The sequence below is a fragment of the Coloeus monedula genome, assembly GCF_965178545.1.
Source record: "Coloeus monedula genome assembly, chromosome: 4".
In the NCBI taxonomy this organism is placed as follows: domain Eukaryota; kingdom Metazoa; phylum Chordata; class Aves; order Passeriformes; family Corvidae; genus Coloeus; species Coloeus monedula.
The window spans coordinates 14,726,681-14,754,044 of record NC_138784.1 but is presented as its reverse complement, the minus strand read 5'-3'; the positions used below and the strand labels follow the sequence as shown (position 1 = coordinate 14,754,044).

At 44.9% G+C, this 27,364-nt stretch overlaps 1 protein-coding gene across 1 annotated transcript; it reads right to left on the bottom strand.

The window, feature by feature from the left end:
• Nucleotides 1-10,620: 10,620 nt before the first annotated feature.
• Nucleotides 10,621-27,220, bottom strand: CYB5R3 (cytochrome b5 reductase 3). The gene is made up of 9 exons (XM_082280953.1): nucleotides 27,185-27,220; nucleotides 23,783-23,914; nucleotides 20,813-20,885; nucleotides 18,505-18,611; nucleotides 17,593-17,722; nucleotides 16,644-16,727; nucleotides 16,434-16,519; nucleotides 13,621-13,720; nucleotides 10,621-12,595 (listed from the first exon to the last, which is right to left on the bottom strand). Exons 1-9 carry the CDS (start codon nucleotides 27,203-27,205, stop codon nucleotides 12,423-12,425), a joined length of 906 nt encoding a protein of 301 aa, XP_082137079.1. The 5' UTR covers nucleotides 27,206-27,220; the 3' UTR covers nucleotides 10,621-12,422.
• Between the last annotated feature and the right edge of the window lie 144 nt (nucleotides 27,221-27,364).

Sequence of the window (27,364 nt, the reverse complement as noted above, 5' to 3'; positions counted from 1 at the left end):
GTGAACCTGCTTGGGCAGAGGACTTGGACTGGGTGGTCTCCAGAGGTCCCTTCCAGCTCCATCCGTTCTGTGATCATCAAGGCCAGGAGCAAAATAGAGGTTAGCTCCATCCCACTGAGATAAGTGTGTAGAATCAGGTATTTCTACATACAACCTTCTCCTAGAGATTTCAAACCTCTCTCAGCCTGAGGGAATAACATCAATTTACACTTTACACTGCAGGGTATATGCTAAAATCACCCAAGGGAACACTTACAAGTACAAGCCCAGCAATGCCCCAGGTACACCTGCAAGAAGGGCACTTTGGCCACACAATTCTGTGTAGTGGGACACTAAAGCCTCTGTGTTCTGTACTAACGTGGGGGGATAGCTGCCATTGGCACTCTGCTGCATTGCAGAATTACATCTTCTGTGCATCATTACTTGGGGATGAATACTCAGCTACAGAGAAGAGAGAAGCCAGCTGGGTGGGCTATTGTGAGACAGGAAATCCTATAGTTAGCACAAAGCTCGTCTCCACATGCCGTTTTCTCCATAAACCTTCAAAAGTCAAGTCCCAGTAAGAAGTCAGACTCACTGTCAGTCTGATGAGATTTAAATATAAACAGCAATTGATGTAACAGCAGTGCAGGGCCAATGTGTGCACAAGTTCTTATTTTCTTCAGACGATCACAGATCAGCTCCATATGCTGGTTTTCTAGTCAGCAGCTGTGTCCCAGCTATTGATTAAATTTTAATTAATCAAGCTGAAAAAGCATGTTGCTGCAAGTTCAGCTTCTCAGACCCAAGTTTGGTTCATCGTGCTTATTTCGCTTTTCAGGAAGAACTTCCAACAAAATCATCACTGTGAGGCTGCAGCAGCATTCCTTGTCAGGCAAGGAGAGCCAGCAGCAGGAGACAACTGACTTCTCCAGGCCTTGAAGTCGAGCCACTCCAATGTTCTCTGATACTCCTCGTTATTGTTTTATCCTAAGGGTACACCAATTCATTAGCAAATTGGCAAGAACTTTCCATCCCACATCTGAGCAGCAGTACAAGGTGTAATGCTGATTTCCTTATGGCATTAACTGTCTGCCCTGTATTGCTCAGAAATGCAGCCTCAGCTTGACAGTAATTACATTTGGCAATTATTAACTCTCCATCTGTGCAGCCTTCCCAGGTAGGAGAAGCCTTCCCTCAGCTTTGAGAACTTTATGATTGTTCCGACTGTAACACTGAAGTGATTCTTCTCAAGGCCTTTGAAGTGTGGAGTGCTTTGGGCTGTGTTTTCACAGGTGGGAAACAGAGACAACGGAACGAAGTGAAGTCCAAAGGTCACCCAGGATGCGAAGCTGAAACATTAAACACAGAGATCCCAACACCAGGCTCGTTATTTAAAATGCACAATGGCTGAACTCAGTATCCTTGCATATGTGATGGAAGGCAGAATAAAAATAGCAGTGGAAAGAGCTCCCTCCTATTTTCCTTTTCTTTTGTGGGTTTACAAAAGCATCCGCACCAACACCCATCCTTGAATGCAAAGTGTGCCTAAGGAGCCTGCTCCAGCTCCCTGTGAGGCTGAGGAATAGCTCTCAGTAGCCATTGTGAGGCAAATGGTGTTGTAGATACTGATGTTAAAGCACTGAAGTTCATCCATCTCCCCAGCCACTGCCAAGAAGCAAAGCTACTGCGGTCAGAACAGTTCACTCACACCCCATACCCAAAAACCATGGGATTTTATGAGCAATAGAGCTTTGCGTGGTTGGTGGTTTCAGCCTTACCATGCCAATGAAAAGAGCAAATAGGTTTTTGATGTTAGCTCCAGGGTCCTGACTGGCTTTCAAACAAAAATCTGAGGAGTCCCAGTCCCAAGAGTTTTCCTAGCTTGTTTTGTCTCAGCTCAGCATGTTTCTTTCCTGCCGGCTCTCAGAAGCATGGGTAGCAGGGATCACCCTTTACCTGGAGAGTCTCAGAACCAAGAATTACAAATTACTCCTCTGCACAGCACCCTTTGGCTGCCAACCTGCTGCACAAGTGAGGATCCAAACCAGGTTATTTCAGCATTAGTATCAGATTAAGAAGCAAAGACCTGCCTTTCCCAAACTCTAGGTAAACCCCACATCACTGGCATTCCATGAGCTCCAAACACCCATGCTACCTTAGCAGGGTTTCAGATTTGACAGCCTAATTGCTATTCTCAGCATTAAACTCATTTAAGTGATGTAATTCTGCCACAGCACTGACAAATCACCCCAAACGAAAAGCCAGATAATGAGATCTTGCAGATTAAGTCAGTCCCACTCCAGGTTTCTCATTATGAAGACTAAGTAGAAACCTACTGGAATCCTCCTTATTTCAGAAGGCAGATGAGGTGAGACACTGTTAAACCATGCAGTGAAGCTGGGGGTAGCACAACACTCAGGCATGAGTGGCAGTCTTGTTGAGTTTGTGTCTGCTTTACTTTGGACTCATCTTTACACCAAGACTTGCTGCGTATGGAGTAACACAGGTACGTGCAAGCAATTAGAGAGCGGATATTTCTCAAGTGTGAGAGGGTCAGGCCCTCACTTCTCGTGGAATTGTGGCCAGAGGCAGCACCTCCTTCCATTAAACACTGAAAACACAAGCCAAGGGAGAGTCCTAAACTCACTCCTTTCCCACAGGGAGGCTTGAGGAATGCGTGGAGCAATCCCAGCTGGGCGACTCAAATCCCAACGGACCATTAGTCTGGATTTCCCTCACAATTCAGTGTACATAAAGATCTCACCTATTTGGGAAAAACCACCAACTTCAGCAGCCAGCGATCCACCTTCATCCTGTGGAGAGCCTCCTTCCTCCTCATGAACAGGAGTGTGCTCCCTTCCTCAGTCTCCTTGTGGCCCCAGGAATCTTTCCCTTATTCCTACACATGGTGACGCTTTCAACAGGCAAGGCTAGAAGACATTTTCATTTCGGTCTGTGGGCTTTGGGAAAGTAAATTAATCGCTAAAAATGCACAGCAATCATAGGAATGGCTGTGACAATGAGAACCAATAGGCCAAGTTAAAAATCTGGAAGTGGTATCCCAAGTTTACAGAAGGGGAGTCACATCTGCTCAGTAAAGTTTGCAGCTATTTCTCTGTGGCTTTGCTTAAGCTAAACGATGGCTGAATCCACATGTTTAGTTTATCCTGGCTTTGCTTTTCAGCCAAGTTTCCTATTTCCGTAGGAGAAGCTCTGCTCAGCTCACCATTAATATTTGTCCTGGAATTTCAGCAAAAGGCCCTTGAACTCCCAGGTGCTGTCTCTGATGCAGAAAGAACTCAGCAATTTGTTAGTGTTTACACATTCTTAAGAAAAGGTTACTAACATTTTCTTAATGTTAATGATCCTGTGTGTTTCTTGGAGAAATATTTCAGCTAAAATTGTTGCATTAAAAATCAAAGTAGGTTTGAAATTGAGGTGCAGATCACTTCTATTTAATTCTACAAATATCTCAATATAGTTAAGACATTGTAAACATTTGCTAAAAAGTGATCAATTATTTTTGCCTGTGGCTCCACCTCTTTTTCTTATTTTATATTTTTTTTACTTTCAGTGCAGAATTACTGTGCTGCCACGAGTTTCCACTTAACCACCAACTAAAGCAGCAATTTAATTGTGGAGTTTAATTCTACCTTGTACACTCCAAGTGCAAATATTTATTTAAACACGGGGATAATTCTAAACAGAGCTAGTCCAGAATAAAAGCTACTTACGTTAAAATATCTGCCAGATTAAGCTTCTAGGCAATGTTTACACCATCCTGAGAGTGCTGTGTGGAGAATCCTAAGCTGGATCTGGAGGTAGGTGGTGGAAGAGAAGCCAATTAGGTTGGTCTGGTGGGCTTTGTCCCTGTAACTGGATTATTGCCGGGATTCACTGGTGTGCTGATGGTGCTGTACTGTGCTAGACACAAACAGCCTGGTTTGAACCAGCCCTGGGCTTTCTCAAGACACTGCTGCACAGCATTATCACATCATTAGTGGCATCAGGGACCCTTCTGCAAGGAAATGCTCCATCCATCATTAAAAAAAATAACAGCATCCTTCCATTCACAGCAGGTAACTTTTAAGCACTTGTTTATAAAAAATACTGGGTTTACCATTTCCAGCTCTATGAAATAAACCATGTGAAATGTGAACTGATTTCATTGTTTTGACATGAACTTCTTGTCCAAATGCTGGTTTTGAATCTGACTTCTTCTCTGGGCCATTACCTGGGGCACTAACCATGAGTGCAGTGTGTGAGCATTGCTGCATTTTTTTTTTTGCTTCTTCATTATTAACAGCTGTACATGACTTTAATCTCTCAGTTCCTCAGAAGCTCAACATTTAGAAAGTTTGGATTATTAAGAGATGCATTACTGTGCCTACAAGTGACAAAGCAAGTTCTGTTACAATGATCTCATCTGCAGCCTGTGTGAATTAAATAGATATTGATTTATAGATCTAAATGCCTATAAATCTGTGCAATGATAACTGCAGAGGAACAACAAGGGAAAAAATACAGCCTGTCTGCAGAGAGGATTTATACCCAGCCCATTTTTCTACCTTGAACTTCAGTTTTAACAGCTACCTTGCAATTATTCTTAATATTGACCTTGGCCACGCTGAAGGCAGAGATTCTCACAGACTGCAGTGGGGTCAAGTTTGCACTCAATTTTTGCTAGTATAAATCAACTACAATGTTAAAGCCCACTTGGGACATACTAAAAATCCTGTAAATTCTGGTCTGCATTCTCAGTGAAACTCAGCTTTCAGAAGAAACAAAAGCTCATCCTCCATTTGAATTTGAAGGGTTGGAAGACGTTTCCCAGGTTGTTTAATGACAAGGAAGTGTGTAATCGTTCATTGGTGTACACAAGATTAAACTGGGCATTTCACAGTGTCATAGGTTAGCAAGCATAGTCCCGGAAGGGACGTCCTTGCTAAGGGGTGCTTACAGTTTCCTCTGGGAACTGATAGAGCCTATCAGCTGGCCAGTTTGAATATGGACAATTCTCTAAGCCACTTAAAGTTGTGAACACCTCTGTGATCCACATTTAAGAATAGACAAACTCCCCCCTCAAGCTCTCTCTCGTTTCCGGCGCTGGCACAGGTGGCTGCAGGCCCCGTGTGGGGGCCAGCGGGCCCGGCCAGGCCCTGCTTGGGCCAGGCCGGGCCGGGCCACGGCCATCCTGGAGCCATGGACCTGTTCCAGCCATGGAACCCCCCCCACTGCCTTGCCGTGGGCAGCCGGAGCGGCTCGGCTCTCCCCCCTCTCCACTGCGATAAGAAAAATTCAACATTCCAGCTGCAAAGCTGCAAGGCCGAGGTGAGATTAACCCTTTTACTGCTGTGAAGAGCTGAAACCCTGAGGGAAGAGAGAGAGGAGATGCTTAAAGCTGAAATTCTGTTGTGAAGCTATGATATATCAGAGTATCCCGTTGTAATTTCATGAAGATATGGGGGGTGGAGTGTTCAACTCGTGAGCAAAAGCACCTGCGCTGAGATAGGCAGATGCTGACGCAGCTGTAATTTCATGAGAAGTTTGGACAGGGAGAGATGGACCAGATGAGGACTTTTGCTCTAAACGGGAAAGGAGAAAACCTCAGTCCCTAGAGATGAACCAGATGAGGACTTTTGCTCCAAACGGGAAAGGAGAAAACCTCAGTACCTAGAGATGCTTCCAGAGATAGTCTTAACGATGAAGATGATGAAGACCCTTTGCTCCCAGGGAAGGAGAAGGGCCTCTGTTTTTGTTTCTGAATGGCTCAACCTTAAAATTGTACCCCAAGAAACTTCAAGAGTGGACCCTCGAAAGCAGTTGTGGGAAAAGCTGCAAGTTGGGGGAAAGGACTCACACGCAGGCAGAGAGACTCCTCTTCCTAAATGGACTGAACAATATTTGGAAGTGGGCGGCTGTCTCGTTGTGATAATGTTTTCACAGCATGAGCAAGAAGAGACTTCTCTTTCTAAATGGACTAAACAAGGTTATTATGGAAGTGGTAAACAGACTGAACATCTTAAGGGTTGTCTTTTTACATTGTCAGTGGGAGAAGGGAGGAAGGTGGGGGGAGGAGGAGAGTTCTGAAGGTGGTATAATTTTTTTTTCTTCCCTCTTTTAGGTCTGTTAATAAACTTTATATTCTTTCAAGTTTGGTGCCTGCTTTGCATTTCTCCTAATTCTTATCTCACAGCAGATAAACAGTAATGAGTATTTTGGACCAAACCACTACACTAAATTGGTGTTTCTGCCCGGTTGCAAACCGAACCCGCGACACACAGAATTACAGATAACGGTGCCACAAAATCCTTGGCCCATCAGCAACCAAATGAAATTATCTATGAAGGCCTGGGGAAAAAGAATCTGGCCACCCCACACCCACATCTGTAACCTATTCTTAGGGCTATTTCTTAGAACTATAGAAGCATTTGGGTTAGAAAAGACCTTCAAGATCACCGAGTCCAACTGTAGACCTAACTCTGCCAAGTGCACCACGTGCCTAAGTGCCACTCCAGAGACATCTAATGGACTGGTTTAGGACTACTGGAACACATTAGAAGTTCTGTCCTATGAAAAGCATCCTGCCATGAGACTGAAATGTCTGAATTTTTAAAGACTTGCCCCGTATGAGAATCACAGAATGGCTTCAGTTGGACAGGACCTTAAAGTTCATCCAGGGCCAGCCCTCTGCCATAGGCAGGGACACCTTCCATTGTCCCAGGTTGCTCAGAGCCCCATCCAGCCTGGCCTTGTACATTTCCAGGGATGGGGCAGCCACAGCAGTTGTGTAATAGACTAAGCAGGAAAATAATCCCCTTGGAAATATCTTCCCCTCCAGCTGCTGTCAGGAATCCTCTTCAAAGGTTTCAAAAGTTATGAACCCTTATAACCAAATCTGAAACACCAGAAAAGTGCCCATGATGAAAAAGTTTACCAGAATCAGTAAATATTTGGTTTAAATGCAGCAAAGATAGAGAGAGAGAGAGAACAATAATCCACCCCCTTTTGCTTTATCCCAAAGGAGCTGAGGGAGCAACATGTCACACATTCATACAAGTATCTTGCTTGCAGCATAGGATAGAATTCTATTTTAGATTATTTATATAAGTAGTTGTCCTGACTTTCTGCCACCCCCACACACTTTTATTTTGGTGACAAATGTATTTTTCTTGCAGCTGCATCTGGAGTTTCATTCCATTTGATCTTTATGTTTATCTGCAAGCTCCCACAACATGGGAGTGTTTCCCATGGCTCTTTACCAAAGCAACTGTAAGAATCCTGCAATAATGACCTTTGATTTCTGAGATACAAAACACGTGTTTTTATACTGGAAACTTCACATTCCTTACAGAACTTGGATATGAAATACAGAAAAATTACCACAGGAGACTAAATACATTGTTTTGGGTTTTTTTTAAGACAATCTAAGAGCAGGCAGTAAATTACTGTAATAAACCACAAGCGAGACAGGCCTGAAAACTGTTGTGATTTAAAAAGTTCTAAAGCTGGGGGTTCATAAAGGAGCACTGTCATAAAGGCCTAAGTGGTCACGAGTAAGAGAGAGACAGAAGATAAGAAACAACTCTTTGCTGTCTCTTCCAGCCCCAGAAGCAGCAATCCACAAGCCAAACAGTAATCTGCAGATGAAACTACCAGGAGCCCAGAAGAGGAGAAGCAGCTCTTCCTGCAACAATTTCCTTAGGAGTCAGCCTGTGTCCATTGCTGCCCACAGCAGAATGGGCATCCTGAGCACCAGAGGGGCTGGAACACAAATTCCTTGGAGAATGAAATGCAGGCAGCCCAGAGCTACTGTTCAGAGTAAATCTTTAGAAGCTGATTGTATCTTACTGAAAACAACACTAAGCTCACCTGCCTTTCTGTTTGTTAAAGGATTTATCACCTCTTCAATGATAATGAAAACAGTATCTGACACTGGAAGTGCATTTGCAGATTAAAAAAAAAAGTATTCTTAAAATTCTTAAAGATCTGGCAAACCAAATGTATATAAAGCACAAGGGAAGAGGAGGGGCAGACACTGATCTTTTCTCTCTGGTGACCAGTGACAAGACCCAGGGGACTGAGATGTGCATATATCTGGAGGGGACAGAATGAGTATTTTGGGGGAAAAATAAGGAACTTGGTAGCAAACAGGTAGGGAAAATTTTGGAGGCAAAACCTGACAAAATCTCTGTGGCAGAGAATGGACACTTTGAGGGAAAAATGAGGTGATGAGTAGTGGGCATGTAGGGAGAGTTGTGGGGGTAAATCTTGAAAAAAGCTCCATGGTATTAAATAAATACTTTGAAGTATAAATGATGGAATTGGTGGAAAAGTAGGGGAATTTTTTCTTTCTAGATTGTGAATAATTGGGGAGAATATTTGGGATAAAGAAGTGAAATGCACAAGGGAAGCTTCATGTTCCCAAGGGAATGCTTTAGGCATGTGCAGCTTCTGAACTGCACAAGTAAGTCAGGCTCCCACAGAAACCTTCCAAACCTGGAAGGGACAGGACAGAAAATTCCAAGAGTGGTGTGGAAAGTGTTTTCTCCCAGGTCTGGACACCACTGAGGTTGAAATGACTTAAAAATATTCCTTGTTCCTCTCTTGTTCCCAGCCCAGGTCTAAGTTGGTGTTCCCTGAGTGGCTGCAGCTCCCTGGATGTGGAGGGAGGAGGTCTCTGCTGGAGAGTGGGAGAAATGTCCCTGCTGGCTGCTGTGTGCCTGGTGGGCAGAGAACTCTGGTCTTGGCAGGATGGGTTTGTGAGTATTTAATCAATCCCACCTCCTTTTCATGAGGTGTTTTAATGAGCCATCAGCAGGGACCACTTTTAGCCGGCTTTAGTTGGGGTCTTCCCAGATTTCTGAGCTTCACAAGGCAGGAGATGGACAGGTGGGAACTGAACACTCCCAAGGAATTGTGTGGTAACATCTCCATGTTTGACAGCTGATCCTTGTGCTGAAAGGATCCCTCTTTCTTCCCTTCAGGCAATTCCAAGGCTCGCTGCTCCCATCTGGGAAGAGTCCCCAGTCTGGATCTTCTCATGGAAGAGTATCCCTGCAGCCTTCCCTGCTGGGATCCTGCTCAGGAATCCATGGGGTACAAGTTTAGCCCAGTTCTAATTCCAAAGGATTTGGTGTCTGCCTTACCCGGCTGGAGTCTGCTTCCAGCTCTGTTCTTGCTGCTTCTGCTGCTTTCCATTTCCCAGGAATTCCACCAATGGAGTGACAGTGTTTTCACCTCCTCCAGGATTCCTTCTGTTTGGGTGCTGGAGGAATATCAAAACCTGGGCCTCCAGAGCTTTACTATCAGGAATTCCATCCCTGGATTTGTTCATTTCCAAATATTACCTCTTCTCAGCAAAGCCCTGGGTATCCAAGGAATGTAGAAATGGATGTGCTAACCGCTGGTTGCACCTGTGGAATGTCAGAGCTTGGAAAAATGGGCAGTTTGGGCTTTTCCTGGTGGTACCTGTGAGGTGTGTTTTACCTAAGAGCTCTTCCCATGTCTTTCCCTGTACCCACCAAAAATCCACCTGTTTATTCCCCAGCTGCTTCCTCCCTCTTTTCCTTTACCCAACAGAATTTTAACAGGTGAATATTCCCGTCTGTAATAGCACCTTTCATTCCAAACCTAATGACAAATGAATCATTTCCTTTGACATTCATTATTAGGATTTCACCAAGAGCTGGTGGATGGAAAATGATCCTCTCCTGGCCCCTGCTGGATTCCTGGAGCAGGGATTCTTTTCCTCTTTCCCCCACCCCCTTTTCGGGCTTTGCTCCACAGCTTTTGCTTCCAATCCTTGGATCCTTTCCTTCACTCCAGGAGCTCCCAGCAGTTCCACGCCCTCTTTTCTCTCATCCTGGTAATTTCTGCAAGAACAGATCTGTGCATTTCAGTTCCCTTCTCTTTTCTCCAACAGCTCCCACCAATCCAGATCTAAAGCTGACACAAGGAGCTCTCAGTGCCCACAGATCCAAACCCAGACCTTGCCATCCCTAAACCAGCAACTCCAAACACACAACCCCAGACAACTTGCATTAATTAAAATCTAACACACCAAATATTTTAAAAGTTCCAAGAAACATCCTGTTGCCTTCAACTCCCAGGGGTTTTTTGCTTTGAACTCACACAGCTTTGGGGATCAAGGGATTTCCCTGGAAAAACCTGCACGGTGCACGCTGGAATCCCCAATCCCCTGAATCCAGGGAGTGTTAAAAGCTTAGTCCAACCTGGGCCACCATAAATTTTTGCCAAATATCCCCCCAAATCCTTGGGATAACAGAACCCTCTGGTACTGCATTTCTAGTGTTGGAAAACCAGGAATTACTTTATTATGCTGCCTCCTTTTCATGAGGTGTTTCAATCAGCCATCAGCAGGGAGCACTTTTAGCCAGCTTTAGTTAAGTTTCTTTTTCACAGATTTATTGCTGTTTTGATCATGAAATCAGCAAAACCTTACATTTGCTAAATTAACCCTGAAAAGCTTCAATGAACAAATCCTGAGAGAATTGGGGATTGGATATTTGGGATCTTATGGCCCTTCAAGGACATGTTGGGTTTACCTGCTGATTTTGGTGCCAAGGGAAACTCCAAGTCAAGAATAATCAAAATATGAACCAGTTCTCATGAAACTCAGCTTTCCAAACCTTTATTTAGGATAAAAAAAGATGAGAATGACCTTGGCAAATACAATAATGAAATAAATCTATGCATATCCCACAGTGATACAGACCAGCAGCAAAATCACTTCTCTCATATTTCTGCTTTTTACCTTCCAAAAAAGGGACTAAAACTTGAAAACTTGAGTAGTATTTCAACTTTGGAGCATAGTATTAAAGAACAAGTTTCAGAAGCACATATCAAAAATTCAAGACTCAAGGCAAACATCAAATTAATAAAATTAGTATTACCTAGTTGAGGTTCCTTAAATTAACTGTAGTATCTTTGCCTTTTAATTCTTGCTGGAAAATGAACCTTTTAAATACACCGTACCCACCTGTTGTAGGGGCACAAAAGAAAACACAGGGAGCTATGACCTCGAATTCCCACCCAGTCTTTAAAAAGTGCTACTGTACATTGACACCTGTAGCTACCTCAGCACCCACAGTACTTCACACATGACTACACATCCTTTCAGTCACTCTGATGTCATCACCAGAACAAGGTTTTTAGTTTCCCAGACTCCTTGCAGGACACCTCTAACCTCAGCAGCATCTCTGCTGGTCAGAAGCACGAAGCTGGGCAAGCAAGATGCCTACTGTGTCCTAAAAACTAGGTAAAAGGCTGCTGTAAAAAAAGGATATTAAAAAATAAAAATTGAAGCTGTAGTAAACAGCTTCTAAGAAACAGTTTTAGACTCAGTGAGACGCTTGAATTTGCTGTCAGTTTGGTGATTTAAGGCTGCTCCCGAGCATCCTTACCAAGCAAACCCTGGGGAGCTTTGCCTGATGGAGACACGGAGGCGATCGGGTGCTACTGCAGGCAGAGTTGGGCTGCCTGCCAACCCCTCCCAGCAATGAAACCTGGCCTCCCTTCAGGCCAAATCCATCTCTGGGAAACAATTAACAAGAAAAGCTGATCGTTTTCACCCAGCATTTTTTTTCACTGCACAGGACATGCAGAACAACTGCTTTTGTACTCCTATGCCATTGCCCAGTACTTAGGAGTAAATACAAAATTAAGATTTTTTTTTTTTCAGTATTCCACACATTATCAAGCAAAAAATTCAAGGTACTTGTGGAACAGTACCCAAAGCCACCTTCTGTAGTTTCTTTCATTGCCCAAGGATCAGAACTGTGACCGGCTGGAAAAGTGTTTGCACTTAAGAGAGGCTATTCCAAAATACAAAGGAAAACCATTTTTTATCCCTGCCTACCTCTCTGTTTTGATTAACACGGAGACTGCAACAGCTTCAGTCATAAATGGTTAACTGGCATCCTTCAGCTCAACCTGCATCTTTAAACTGATGTTGCAAAGGTTATGGGTACAAGGCAAACACTCCTGGCCCTCAGAGCTTTGTAAGGATTACAATTTGGCATAAGCAAGATGAATAATCCAACACTTTTCATTATTTTCATGGTTCATACTGAATAAAATCCTGGGTATGCACAGTGTTAGGAAGTAGGATATTACTGCCACTTGATTACAGCACTAAGAAAAAGCATAAATGAGTGTGTGCTGCCCTGAGCAGCTGCACTGTCCTCCCTGGACATGGAGCACACAACACAGAGCGCAAGGCATCACCACCTCTCCATACACAGGTTTAGCACAGTTACGTGTCTTACTTGCCAGAGAGTCTGAAAATATGAAGCATTTTTAATGTAAATGTATTTTCCCAGCACTGTGCATCAGCCACCTCTGTAACTTTGTCCTGTTCCCCATTAAATGTTTTTTTCCTTCCCTTCTACACAAGATCCCTGAATTACCAGTCGTGTTTAGAAGGAGAACCTCATGTCCTTGGCATAGCCCAGTTTGTCCAAGTTGGGAATGCAAGCATACTGGATCATTGGAGGAGGTCCACACATGAGGATCAAAACATCATTCTGAGGTGGGGGCAGATGGTCTCTGATCATCTCTTGGTTCACAAATCCTTGGCTGTAATCCCAATCTGTTAAAAAAAAAAAAAAAGAAAGTAGGGGAAGGGGAATGAGGTTAAAAGAAGGAAAGGAGAGATACAAGTCACTTTAGAAGGGAGAAATCCAGCTGGTGAAGTTGTTCCCAGCTGGAACACTTACAGTGAAAGCCAGTTTTACTGGGATTCAGGTTTAACCATCCCTGGATGCAGAACAAACTTTTGCTGCTGCTGACCCAAACTTTTGGGCAGCATAAGACTACACATTTTTTTATCCCAGTTTGGTCAGGTTTCATATACGACCATGAAAGTCTGCAGAACAGTCTTGAGGAGGTCCAAGGAGAACTTTTATCCCAACTGCTAAGATCAGCTCACAATTTCCCCAAAAAATGAATGGTGATCAGAAATTCCAGAACAGTGATTACACAGGATGACACAACAGCACCAGACTGTGGGGAAGGCAAGACCCTTCCCTCACCGTACCAGAGGCGTATTCTTGGCCACAAGAAAGAGGAGGCACATGGCCTTTCCTTCTCTGCCCCAAACTCCCACTGAATACAAGTGTGAATATATCCTGACATGGGTGGGCACGACAAGGAATGGCAAGAAAGGAAAACCACAAGGAATGACACTGTTTAGCCTTCTCTTCCTCAAGCTTGTTCAGCAAGCTCAGGCAGGGATCTGTGCTGGTGAGCTACACAGTGCCTCTGGAACTGCAGCTGCCTCAGGGCAGGCTCCAAACACAAGGATAACATGTGATATTTATGTCTGTGGGGGAGGAGAAAAGAAGGTCACAATGGAGACAATGATAAGTATTTGGGTGTAGCCATGGGAGGAACACTGCACTGCCACTGTCCTGAGGTGAGCTTTGGAAACACTTATCTGCTTACACCTGAGCCTCTGTGCATCCCTGTGTGGGGAAGGATGCTACTGGATGCACTCAGACATTCGTTAAGCAAGAAATGAATCATTAGGCTCAGAAATACACACGACATTGCATGTCTCCTGTAAAACACATTAACACTCGTGAGTTTCACATGAAGTGGCATTTCAGGTCTTACTTTCAGGTGCTGTGTCCAGTGTGTACCAACACTTGAAGCGACTGGGATTCTGAGCCTGGATCTCATCGAGCTCAGAACGTAACAGGATATCCTTCTCAGTCTGCAGGACAAGGAAAACAACGATCACACCCTGCATGTGAGTGCAGCCCTCAGATGGCAACAAAGCAGCAGCTACTGCACAGCTCTGAGAGATGGAAGAGATGATTCAACTCCATTTGACAGGCTGAAGAGACCAAACCCAAGTTATTTCCACGCCTAGCCTGTGGCAGAGCTAATAAAAGGCTCATAACTTTCCTAAATCCTGACCATGAAATGCCTTCCCTCTAAAAATAAAACAAAGTAGAACCGTCACTTCACCAGGGAATCAGAAGAATAGAGCCCTTTTTAGCACTATTACATCAAAAAATTAATCATGACTGCACAGAAATATCTCCCTACCCCTTTGTACTGTGCCATCCATTCAGGAAAATGCCAGGTTTTTCACCTTTGCCAATTCAAGTATCAGCACTGCTATATGGAGACTGCCTGGCTTTTAAAAAGGATGTGGAACAAATAACCGAAAGGGTATCAAGTTCTGGCTGGAACAACAAACATTACTCAGGGTATCAAGTTCTGCTCCTCCCTGATGCAGCATCACTGAAGGCCAAAGGAAAGCCTTATTTCCCTAAGAGCAGCTGCAGCCTTGGCAGGAAGGAAAAGGGTAGGGACTGAAAGTGCTGCCATCCCGGGCAGCCTTAGTAATTTGGCACTGAGGTCACCAGTGAGTCTGTAACTGTGGGAGTAAGCAGGAATGTGCAGCAGCTATTCCAGAGAAGGTGCCTATTCCTGGATCTGCAGCTGTGGGTGCTCCAGAAAAACTCCTACTGCCTCTGGCCAACTCAAAGTGTGCCAGCCAGAAGCACAGTAGGAGCCCTTGCACATAGGTTTAAACATTTTAAAATATTTTTTAAAAACTGCTTTCTATTTGTGCAGTTACTGGGTGCAAGGACTCTCTAAAGCCAGGGACTGATGTTTCCACAGGCTGTTGCTAACATGCAGGGAACTGTTCCCCAGGCTCTGCCTCCAAGCTGCAATGGGTTTCTCATGCTGCTAAAGCAGCTCCAGCCCTGTGTTAGTCATTCTGAATCATTCCTAGCAAATCCTGGCCCTCCTGCCCTGATACCACTGCACTTTATGCCAAATCCAAGGGCTCCAGCCAGAAGCAGAGAGCACTGGCAGGGCTCTTCAGAACTGGGAATCTCAGCACTTGGATCATATGTCCTGGGCAGATAAATCTCAGGTTATAACTCAGGTATCACAGAACTGCCTGGGTTGGAAGGGACCTTAAAGCCCACCCAGTTCCACTCCCTGCCAGGGGCAGGGACACTTTCCCACTATCCCAGGTTGCTCCAAGCCCCATCCAACCTGGCCCTGGACACTGCCAGGGATGGGGCAGCCACAGCTTCTCTGGGCAACCTGTGCCAGGGCCTCCCCACTCTCACAGGGAACAATTTCTGCCTCATATCCAATCTAAACCTGCTCTCTGTCAGTGTGAAGCCATTGCCCCTTGTCCTGTCACTCCAGGCCCTTATCAAGAGTCTCTCTGCCATCTTTCTTGTAGGCCTAGATATGGCACAAATGAAATGAGGACACAATGAATATGAGAAGAAAAATAGAGGAGAGCCTAAAGAAGCTAAAAACCACAAGCATAAAGTGAAGCTCACCACAAATAATGACTCATAATCCAGAAACATATATTAATGAGAGAGAGAAATCAAAAAGCAGAAAGATTTACAGCAGAAGAACATCAGGCAAAGAAGGGGTGTTGCTCAGCAACACACCAGCATTTGGGTTATCCAAAAAATCTCTCTTGCAAGGATTCCATGGATGAGAGAGCTTCCCTCTGGCCAGCACTCAGGATGCCACACCTCAAGGAGCCAGAGAAGCACATGAAGAACTGACAGAGGGGATGGAAATGAAAGCAGACAAGCAGAATCACAGTTCTGTAACTGAGGGACCTGCAGGAGACCACAGTTAATTTTAGCCTCATGTGGATACAAATATTGCTGCTAGCAAGAATTTTTCTTGCTTCTTTCCAGTTCTTTCCAGTCCCATGAGATATTTTTCTCTCTCACGGAAGACAGTAGCAGAGTTCTATAAACTATGAACACCTGCGACCTTGCAGAGCTTTGTTTATGGTACAGTAGAAAAATATTTTGACAATGGATGTTTTAGGATTTTAGCCAATCACCCCAAGGGGTGGCTGACCCTTTGACCAATTAGACTATGAAGAAAAAAGTCTATAAAAGAGCTGTAAAATAAATAAATAAATAAATCTTGCTGCACAATTCCTGCCTGCTGGGTATCTCTTCTCCTCCCTACCACTGCGGGATACCCGTAACAGCCTCACCCAAGACGTCCTCAGACAGAAAGATTCCACACACAAACCCTGTTGCAAAGCTGGGGAGTTAAAACTGCTGGAGGAGACAAATGTCCACCCCTTTCATGTTTCCACTAAGAAAGACAGCTCTGAAAGTCTGCCCAAAACATTAACAACTTGCACAATGGAATGCAGGGCTTTAACATTCATAAACTGGATTAGAAACAGAGCAATGAGTCACAGGAAGGCAAACATTAACAAACATTTCTGTAGTAATGCTAAACCCCCAATTTATTACAGTGCTTTTATATGGGAGGTTTCCAACACTTCAGTTCACTTCTCCCCTGAGGGTTTGTATCTCTGTACCAGATTTCCTCAAAGAGGATTTCATTTGCTGAGTGGAGTTCTGCTAGGTAAGTAAAACACTACAAACAGAGAAAAAGGACAGAATTACCTGATTAGCAAACAGCAGCTGGCAAATGGTGGGGTCATCTTTGTCCTTTATGATTGCTCGAATGATCTGCAGCATTGGTGTTATCCCTGGAAGAGAGAGGCAGGTCAGTGATGTGAGGATGGGGAGTAAAAGAAGGGACAAGCGGGAAAATGTGAGCAAATGCATCCACCAGCTGTCAGAAACCACAGATGAAGCCTTACAGATACCTACCAGTCCCCCCTGCAATCATCCCCACGTATTTCACTGTCTTGGCAACTGGTTCAGCTTTCTTTTCTGGCCGAATATCAAACTTGCCTGAAGAGAGAAAGAGATGGAAAACACTGAAGCAAGCAGGAAACACCTCCTGTTATCCTTTTCCAGCAGACCCTGCTAAACTGACTTTGTTTCAGCCCTGTCACCCTTCCCTCCCAGGGAACAGAAAAGGTGAAGTTGTCCTGAATTAAAGCAATCCTGGAAGATGATTTTAAGACATGAGGTGGTAACATCAGACACTGTCATGGGTTACGAGTTATCCCTGACCACAGCCTACATACACACCACATGTATTTCTATTTGCTCACATCCCAACCCCCAGTGACATTCACAAGCCCAGATTCTGGAAACAGTTCTACACTAAGGAACTGATCTGCTCAGTGAGTTTATTTCCCTGTGTAGATTATTTTAAGGGAAAAACATAAAATATGCAGCATGGTTGGTTTTTTAAAAAATTTTTCTCTATTTGAACCCATTTGTCCGTTTCAGCCAAACGCAACAGAGAGTCTGAGAGTCCCCAAAATGCTGTGCTGTATTCTCTTCATCCAGGATAACATGAATGCTACATACAAAGCTCTGGAAAACCACGTGTCAGGAGTTCTGCTTCACACAAAACTGCCAGAAGGTTTTTGTGACACGTCTGTGGCTGTGTTATACTAAAGTGAGGTATTTTATATTGACATAAAAGTAATGCCTACTCATAAAGTTCATTTTTACTTGGGAAATTAGCAGTGGACAGTGCAAATACCCAGTGTTTTTGTCAGTGTATAAACTATGTCCATATAAGCATGGAAAAAACCCATCCCTTACTTGAGAACAGCATCAACAAAAAGCCCTTCTAGAGTAGTAAGACATTTTTCCTGTACTGTTTACTCTGGATAAATTCTATTTTCCAAACCAGCCTTGCCTTTTCCTTTGTACACAAGGAGGCCACTTGGTCCTCTGAAGTCAATGGTGTCCCCTATTTTCAGGCTGTCCAAGTACTGAGACATCTTCCCCCCATCAGGAAACTTGGGATGGACACCTCTGAAGTAGACCTGTTAAAAACAATAATGAAGCAATTCAATCTCACAGCTCAGAGATGAGCATTTGCCCTTCAAATTTTTAGGTACAAATACTCCTTATGCAAAGAGCACAATTACTCCATGAAGTCTGACTGACAAAAGATCAAAATGCCACCTCTGCCCCAATTTTTGGACAGAGACTGGTGATTTCTCCATCGTAGTTCTGCAACACAGAAAATATTGACAATAATCAACACAATTTACACGCAAGTTTAAAAGGGGCTAGAAAAATAAAGAAAAAACCCAAAATACTGTGATTCCAAAGAGCAAAATTCTAAGAGGAAATCCAGTGCAGATTTTCATATTTTAAAGCCATCAGGAATTTAAATGATAGGCAGTCTAGCTACCAAGAGGCAAAACAAAAGTACATTATCACAAGACTTAAAATCACATTCTTACCAATTAAATCTATCATTCACACTGCTGGGATCAGCAATGATAATGATCACTGCTCTCAGTGATCATAATGACCAAATTCCATTAGCTTCAGAAGCAGTTGCCCATTCAGGCAAGGTTAATTCCTTATTCCAGAAAGGTTAAAAAGTGTATGAACATCTGCAGGTCTACACAGAGGGTGGAAAATGATGCAGCATCTCATGAGACACCCTCACTAAAGAAGTGCCTGCAAAATACCATGTGGACTGTAGGTAATGGCACATTTCTGAAGAGAAGCCAGCACACCAAACTTCACATAAAGGCACTGTAAAGGTGGCTCAGAAGTTGCCCAGCCTGGGAACAGAGCATGACATTCTCACCTTGACAACAAGATCCACAAAGCCCTTGTCATCATCACTGGAAACTGGAGTGTAAGGTCTGACAACGAGAGCTCCATCAATCCGTGCAGACAGGTAGATGTGCTGCCCTGTTGCAGGGAAGAAAACACAAAAACTAGTTTTCTTTCAAAAGGTTTTTCTTTCAGTGGATGTGCTGAGTTGGCATGGACTGAAATACAACCTCAAAGCTCTAACTACCTTATTTTGGGGCATCACTTCTTCCTTTCTTATTTTCCTGACACTGCAACACCTTGGCCAGAGTTGCTAGCCATGCACAGATCTACCTGAACAGACAGACGACTCCACTGCTAATTCTGTGTGTCAATCATAACTTCATGCATTTACATTTACCAAAGCCTGAACTGTACCTGAGATCTTGCAAAAGATGGGATTTGTCTCTCCTGTACAGACAAATAAAAGGGACACAGGAGGGGAGAACTGTCCAATGCTGTTCACACATCTTTAGTAACGTGTTAGTTGTAAACTGCCACAGTTTAGTTAAAACTGAGCTTATAACTGTTCTTGCATTGACCACAGATCCCTCTCATCTTCCAGGAGCTCTCCAGCTGCTTTTGTTCAGGCTGCCTAGACACAAAGCACTTTTCTAACCCTGCTATTCCTCCAGCTTAACATGTGAATGTAGCAATCACGTTTCCATCTGTCACACATCCTCTGAACTCTCTACAACAGTTTTTCTTCTCAATGTCTACATCCTTTTTTTTCTGAAAAAACAAGAAAAGAATTAACTTCTATGAAAGGTTTTCCTATAAAATTCCAGCATTCTGAAGACACCCAAGTGCAGATTAACTGGGAGGGGAGAGAGAGGTTTTGGGTTTTTGGTTTTTTAACACCATTAGGTCAACAGAACAAAGCATTTTCAAAGATGGCACAGCTCCTCGGCCTGTTACAGCAACACAAAGAGGGGATTTTACAAGGAGCTAGTTTGCAAATGATCATAATGACCATATTACATTAGCTCCAGAAGCAGCTGACCCTTCAGGCATGGTTAATTCCTTACAGAATTCAGATGGATTAGAAAGTGTTAGGTGAAGGAAGATGTGTTACCTGGTGACTTGGGGAATGGGCAACTCACCTGAAGCTGCACACGGACATCATATTCCAATAACCCTCCCAGCCAAACCTACAGACATCCTGCTAGGGCAGACCTGAAAGGAACTGCAGCAGGCAGCTCCTGTTCCTTCTCTAGGGCAGAAGTGGCTGCAGGCACAGACCCACAGACCTCTGGTGACCACTGCAGCCTGGACAGAGGTGCTGCTGCTGGGGCACATCTCACAAGAACTGGTACAAAGCCAGAAAAGGTGCCCCTCCCAGAGAGAAAATGTGCCTTATGCCCTCACCTGTTACAGCTTTACCCCACCCTGACAGGACAGAAGTTGGCAGCCTCTGCGTGGGGCCACACACAATCCTCTCCCTCAGAAGGAACCTTTCAGTGTTTTTGGTGATACAAGGCAAATGCTGGTGCTGGACTAAACAGCATCTGTTTCCCAACTGCAGCTCTGCTGTTCCCAGCTCTTTTCCACCCTCTGCAGCTTTCAGCTTTCTCTGCTTCCTAAGTCTCGCCCCGCAAACCACTCCTGAATGTCCATTTTGGGGAAGCCAGGGAAAGGAGCTTTGCTTTCATGGCTACTTAAAAAGATCAAGAGATTTTTAACACCCCAAACGAGAGGGAAATTAACACCTGGAAAAGGTGCTGACAACAACCGCAAAGAAAGGAGCCAAGGATCACTGCAGCAGCTTGTTAAAGCAGAAGTCCTATTAAACACAAGTCACAATTAAATGCTCTTTATACAAGCAGGAGGAAACAATGGCACTAAGCTGTTATGGAAGGCACCACACCACGTGGCAGGGCGTTTGGAAACAGCTACCCCCGGGTGATTCAAAAGTTCCATGAAATTCAGAAGTGAGTAGATCATCTGGTAAACCGCATGTGTTAGAGAAGTGGATGAGAGTGGTGCCTCAGGGCACAGAAAGGGACTTCAGGGATTCAGCCCCACAGGAATAACACACGCTGGAGAGCTGAGACTGGAGAAGTACAAGTGAAGACTTGTGTTCCTACTCTCTGCACACAAACAAGCTGGATGTTCACTCATATACACTGCATTTCAGAACCTGCAGATTAGTCACAGCATGAGGACAATCTTGCAGAGCTCTCAGTAACAGCTCCAGCCACACGAGCAGTATTCAATTCAAAACAAAGGGAAAAAGCCCCTACAATCTCTTATAGCATAATTAATACAAGCAGCACGTGGATTCTTCATAAGGAACGTACCTAGAGGGAGACCCAGAACGTGCTCTGGGGAAGGGAGAGCAAATCGAAATCTCCTTGTGTCATGACTAATTTCCTGAAAGAGGAGAATCAAAAGAACAGTCAGCTGTGTTGTTGGGATTTAATGTTTGTGATTTCACTCGTAAAACAAGCCAAATCTGGAGTCCTGCAGGATTAAGAATTAAAGATACTTAACGATACTCATGTGCAGATTAAGTGATAACTTTACAAATATTACGGACATTTACACTGCCTTCTGTGAGAAGGCCACAAGATAAAAATTAATTAGTTCTTCAATTCTCACTTCAAGTTTACATATGCAGCAGTTCAAGGCCAAACTATTCTGGTTTTTATCTCTCAAAATCAGATGAATTAACCATTTCAATGGAAGTAGCAACCTAGTTCCTTCTGCTATGGTAAGATCCTTAAAAATATTTTCCCTGTAAAAATTGAATTAATCCATAAATAAAATTGAAAAGAGCACTGTATTTAGATATGAACAAAATTATGACAATATATGCAGTCCTGCTGGGACAATTATTCTAATCTTCACTAGGAAAGTCACACCTTGAATAAAATTTTGGCAATAAGTAATTATTATTTCTTATATTATGTAAGTTTTATGCTTCAAAAATCAGGTCATATTCACAGGAAAGAAAAACAGCAAAAAAAAAAAAAAGACAGAAAGAAACAGCATGCAGCTTAATGCCTCATCCAGTGACTTTCTGTTTTTAAGGGTTTTGCAACCCTTCTTTTGTTTGCTTAACTGTTTTTAAAGTAACCAGTGGAGACAAATTCCTTCCTCACAGTTTGTCTCCCCTTACTATGGTCATACTGATGAAATTTTCTTCACAGTACCTCATTTTAAGGCAAATCCTGAAGGAAGAAGGGAACTGACTGGCAGTCTCAAAAGGGCTTCTCTGTACTTATGTCTATTCAGGAGCAGTAACTGCCATTGAAAATTCCTTCAGAAAGACAACTAATGGGGACTTAACACTGCTGCTCTCACTCTGACTGCTGCTGTTTCTGTATGGAATTTTCAGCACTGTATGGAAATCACTGGATTTTGACAATAATGCTGCATTTTTATTATGCTGTCTTTAACAGCATGCAGAAAGAACAAAGCTTTGAATTCCCACTTAATCATCTCACCAATTAAAGTCGAGAGAGTTTAGCTGAAGGTGACTAAACACAAGTATTTTGGTGCATCATGAGGCAATTGTGAGAAACTAAGAGGCTCAGGGAATCCCCAATACCTAGATCAGCATGCCTGTGCCTCTCTCTGTCACACAGCCAGGACACTGCGCCTGCCACTCTGCAAGGTGTCAGTCAAGGCTGGATTACAGCCTTGGATCAGGATCCACTTCCAGCACGGGGTCACCTCACACTATCACTCCCCTTTGGCACTGCCCTAAACACCTGGAAGCCCTTGGCCACACACTTCTGTCTCAAGTTGCAGTGCCAAGGAGTCTTCCACTCTTGCCAAATGCAAAGCTGGATAACAGTTTTTTGCAGGCTCAACACTTGGATCATATGTCCTGGGCAGATAAATCTCAGGTTATAACTCAGGTATCACAGAACTGCCTGGGTTGGAAGGGACCTCAAAGCCCACCCAGTTCCACCCCCTGCCAGGGGCAGGGACACCTTCCACTATCCCAGGTGTCTCAGAGCCCCATCCAACCTGGCCTTGGACACTGCCAGGGATGGGGCAGCCACAGCTTCTCTGGGCAGCCTGTGCCAGGGCCTCCCCACCCTCACAGGGAACAATTTCTTCCTCATATCCAATCTAAACCTGCTCTCTGTCAGTGTGAAGCCATTGCCCCTTGTCCTGTCACTCCAGGCCCTTGTCAAGAGTCTCTCTCCATCTTTCCTGTGGGCTCCCTTCAGGCACTGCAAGGCCACACTGAGGTCACCCCAAAGCCTTCTCTTCTCCAGGCTGAACAATCCCAATTCCCTCAGCCTCTCCCAACCTCATGGGAAGTAGGGAGTCTATAATAACAGTGTGGTTGCAGTACACCTGGGAGATAAATTCAGCAATGCAACCCAGCCCAAGCCACAGGGAAGTTTTCAGTTCCCACAAACCCAGGATTCAAAATGACAGTGATTGTTTCCTTTGACAGACAGAACCAGGGAAAGCCAAGCTATCAGTGCACCCTTTAAACCTCAAACAAAGCTCTGTTCCAGTCCAAAGTCTTCTGAAAAATTTCTGAATAGCTCATAGCCTTAAAAAGTCAACACTAAAGATATCTTCAGGTGTGACTTTACACCTGAAAAACCAAGATTTCTCTCTCATGCTTTTGATGGTGGGTTTTTCCAAGGTAAACCTGGACTTTTCAACTTTGGTGTTTTTGGCTCACTTCCCACAAATTTAGTTACCAACTTCTGATGGCAAGATCCACCCCTGAAAGCATCATGACTTTCCTCTGGTATCCCACTTGAGCAAGAACTTAATTTTGTACCAGGAGGCTTTACTTTTAACAGAGAGAAAGAGAAGCTGAGACAGCTCAGGTGCTGTCAGGACTGCATGACTTAAACACCTGTCTTCCTGTAAGGCATTACAGTACATCAATCCAGTAACAGGAATCAGTATCAACATAGTTCTGACAGCTGCTGTTGAATGCTACTGACCATGGAAAAGTTGCCTGCCCTGCCTGACAGCAGGACTTGTGTCCCTTAGCCCAGCCAGTAATGCACAGTTTGGGAATTTCTGCTGATGTGCTCCATAACATGAGATGCACGTGACCGTGAGTTTGATCATTTCTAAAGCAGCATTCTCCACTCTAAACTGCTTGGAAACAAGCTGCCTGCAGAACTGCAGAACTCAGTTATACCACACAAAGAGCTTTTATAAAGGAATTCTTTCCTGAAGACAAAAGTATCCACTCTGTTGGGACACCACCCAAGACTTCAGAAGCTGTAAGCATTTCACAGCGTCCCTGGAGAGGTCATGCTCAGCACTGCACGTGCACCTACCTCCTTATCAATCAGCCTCAGTGCATACTTCACTTCTGGGTCCTTCAGGGTAATTGCAGGCCGGGGATTCCTGAAAATCCTCATGACAGTGGTGTAGATCAGCCATATTGGGTATGCCACAACCTGACGCAACTGCAGCAGCACAGAAACAGCGTCACACACACGTGCAGAATGAGAGAGAGTTATTTGGGTGACAAGGAAAAGGGTACTATGCCATGACAATCTAACCACCAACAGAGAACATGGTTCCTTGAGCAGCAAGACAAAGCATTATTACAAAAGAAATCCCAAACCCACAGACTTGCTTTATGAAGACCTGGTGTCACTCCTGTGTTGAGGCACGTGCACACCAGCATGGGGTTGCCACGCTGGCAGCTGGACACAAGCGAGGCTGTCACAGCTCCATATCCCCAGGTCCCCTGTTAGGGAGGCCGAATCCCCATCTCCAGCAGGCACACAGACACACGTGTCACGTGTGCCCAAATACACACATAATCACAGAATATCCTGACTTGGGAGGGGCCCATCAGGATCATCCGGTCCAACTCCTGGTCCCACATGGTCCAACAATCCCACCCTATGCCTGAGAATGTTGTCCAAATGTTCCTTGCACTCTGTCAGGCTTGGGGCTGTGACCATTCCCTGGGGAGTTCCAGTGCCTGGCCACTCTCTGGGGGAAGAACCATTTCCTGATACCCAACCTAAACATGTGGCTGACCACACTGACCAACACAGCCAGACACTCACACAAACAGCACCGATGGGCTTATCCCGTTCCTCTCCCCACTGACCGGGATGAAGGTCCGTGAGTGGGAATTCCGTACACGCGCACACGTGTGTGAGGTGGATCCCCCAGCAGCTGGCTTTGCCCTGGCAGACTGTGCCCACTCCCCAGGCTCCCCAGCTGCTGCCATCTGGACATAGAGGCCACTGCTGCACAGACCCCTGCGCACGCCACCCCACGCGCTGCAGACACCCCGTAATTTGGGGTCTCGTGCTTGACCACAGACCCCACGCTGTCTCTGGCAGCTGAGCAGGACTTTGCCAGCCACCCCCACTGCTGCTGGGTGCTGGCACCATGCACACACCCTCCACCTCAGAGTCTGGGTGCAGGCATTGGTGATTCCACCACCACATAGACCCGTGCACGCAGAGCAGCACCCCTTCCCTGGGAAAGCAGCTAAGCTGCAGGACAGAGCCAAGGGACAGCCCTTTCTGTCCCTTTATCATTTCATTTTCCCCACATTTGAAGCCCTGTAAGACAGCAACAGATTATGCTCTGACACTACACCACCCCCTTCACATTGGAGCAGGAGAATAAACTGCACAACTACTTATAAAAATCCTCTCTGACTCAGTAATTTGTTATTCAACACTTCAACAGAGGTGAGGGGAAAAGCATGACTATAGCAAAAATTTTTAAAAAATGAGCTCGAAGTTCTGCCTGCTTAGCTTTCATTTTCACTTTATTTTAAAGGGACCTGACCAGTATTTTAGAATGGCATTTGTGCAACTGTGACAGTCCCTCAGGAGGCTACAAAAACTTCCATTATTAATAATAAAACTGCGGGATGGCACAAATTCTCTCTTCTTAAAATGCTGCTGTACAGGTTTAAAATGTATCATCACTGTGTACAGCCTGAGGGCACACCATGCCATATACACACTGCATTTTTCACTTTTACTTGGGAATACTGCAGTAGCTCCACACAGGCTGTTTCTGAAGAAGCTGAAGTTTACAGGAAAATTATTCCTAAACTCTTATAGAGCCACCACATTACTGCAGCTCTGGGAAGAACTTTTGTTACTGAGTCACAAAAGAGGGCAGAGAGAGGAAAGTTGTTCAAGGTGACAGAGCAGCAAATAAACTCCTTAATAAGAAATTAACATGTGAGTGAGGTCTGGTGGCAACAGCAAGCTGACTCTGCAGCAGGTGTTTCAAATGAGACATTAATATTTTAAAACAGTTTCATTTACAAATGTGGCTATCTAAAATGAACAAAAATAGTGCTGCTGTGGCCAGGCAATGACAAATAATTTTAACATAGCATTAACCTCGTGGAAAGCAATTTGTTGTTCGTGGTCATTAGTGCAAAAGTCTCATGGGATTTGGCCTGGAAAGAAACAGCACACCCACTTAATTCAGAAAGCTATTTTAGTTCCTTACTCAGATCTATGACCAGGTGGGCAGAAAAAAGGGGAAGAACTGAAGGCTGAATGATTACAAAAAGTCATGCTTGCTAAGAAAAGCATTCTCTGGGTTAAAAGTGGCCTATATACCCTCATCACAGGGCAGACCAAGATATTAATGAAGAAAACTGCACAGCATCAGGTCTATGGCAGCAGAGAGCAACAGGCTGACCAAAAGGCCTGAGAATCACTAAACAGGGACCTTGTGACTCATCATTTCCAGCTGCACAAATCTTTGCAAACAGAGAAGGCAGAATTAGTAACCGAGCAGGAATTTTTATTAATGGAAAGAGGCCTCTGTGTGATAACAAAGAGAAAAGCCATGGAGACTGCACTGCTGGGGTGTGGTGAGCACAGCACCTTCAAAAACACAAGCTCACGGCTCCACACTCCAGCACTGCCCTGCAAACACACAAACCAAACCCTGCTTTGGCATGACAAACCTTGGACCCTCAGCTTCAAAAACCCTGTTTCTGAAGTAATCTCAGCTAAACATTCTTCTCATCTGTGTCAGAAACCAACGAGAGGATAAACGGATTTCATAACTTCTGCAGCTTTAGCCTCATCTCCTCTGTTCAATGCACCTTATGAGCAGCTGTACCCAAACCAGCACATGTTGAATGCAGCTCTATCCTGCTTCTCTCACAAATCCAGAGACAGAAGTGTTTGAGCACCGGAGCAAAGAACCGTAACAGGCAGCTGAGAAAAGAGGGTAACGATGCGTGGCAGAGGTGACAGCGCTGCAGAACCCCCGCTCAGCAGGCATGATCATAGAATCGTGGAATGGTTTGCGTTGGAAGCGACCTTAAAGATCATCTCGTTCCAACACCGTGGGCAGGAACACCTCCCACTATCCCAGGCTGCTCAGAGCCCCATCCAGCCTGGCCTTGGACACTGCCAGGGATGGGGCAGCCACAACTCCAGGCAATCGGTGCCAGGGCCTCGCCACCCTCACAGGGAAGAATTTCTTCCTCATACCCACTCTAAACCTACGCCCCTCCAGTCTGAAATTATTCCGACGGAGGAAAACACCACAAGCGTTCAGAGCCATCAACGCGGGCCCCCAACAACAGCAGCAACAATAACAGAAACAATAACAAAACCAACAACACGCTAGGACACCCCGGGACACCGCCACGCCCCGGGGCGCTGCGGGCAGAGCAGGGGTGAGCAGGAAGGGACCCTCGCTCCCGGCCGACCACCGGCACTCACCGCGCTGAGCTGTGCCCCCATCGCTGCCCCGACACCCCGCGGGCACCGCCCCGCCCCGCCCCGTTACGCCGCACGGCGCCAGGCTGCACCGCCCCGCCCCGTGACGTCACGCACCGCGCTGGGCGGTGCCTGTCCCGCTCCGCCCCGTGACGTCACTCAGCGCCCTGGGCGGTGCCTGTC

Coding starts and splice junctions, on each gene's coding strand:
- CYB5R3 (XM_082280953.1), bottom strand. CDS start 27,205: ATGGGGGCACAGCTCAGCGCG. Junction 20,886..23,782: donor TGAGGCTGATTGATAAGGAG/GTAGGTGCACGT, acceptor CTCCTCTTTCAG/GAAATTAGTCATGACACAAG. Junction 16,728..17,592: donor CCTTGTGTACAAAGGAAAAG/GCAAGGCTGGTT, acceptor TTCTCTCTTCAG/GCAAGTTTGATATTCGGCCA.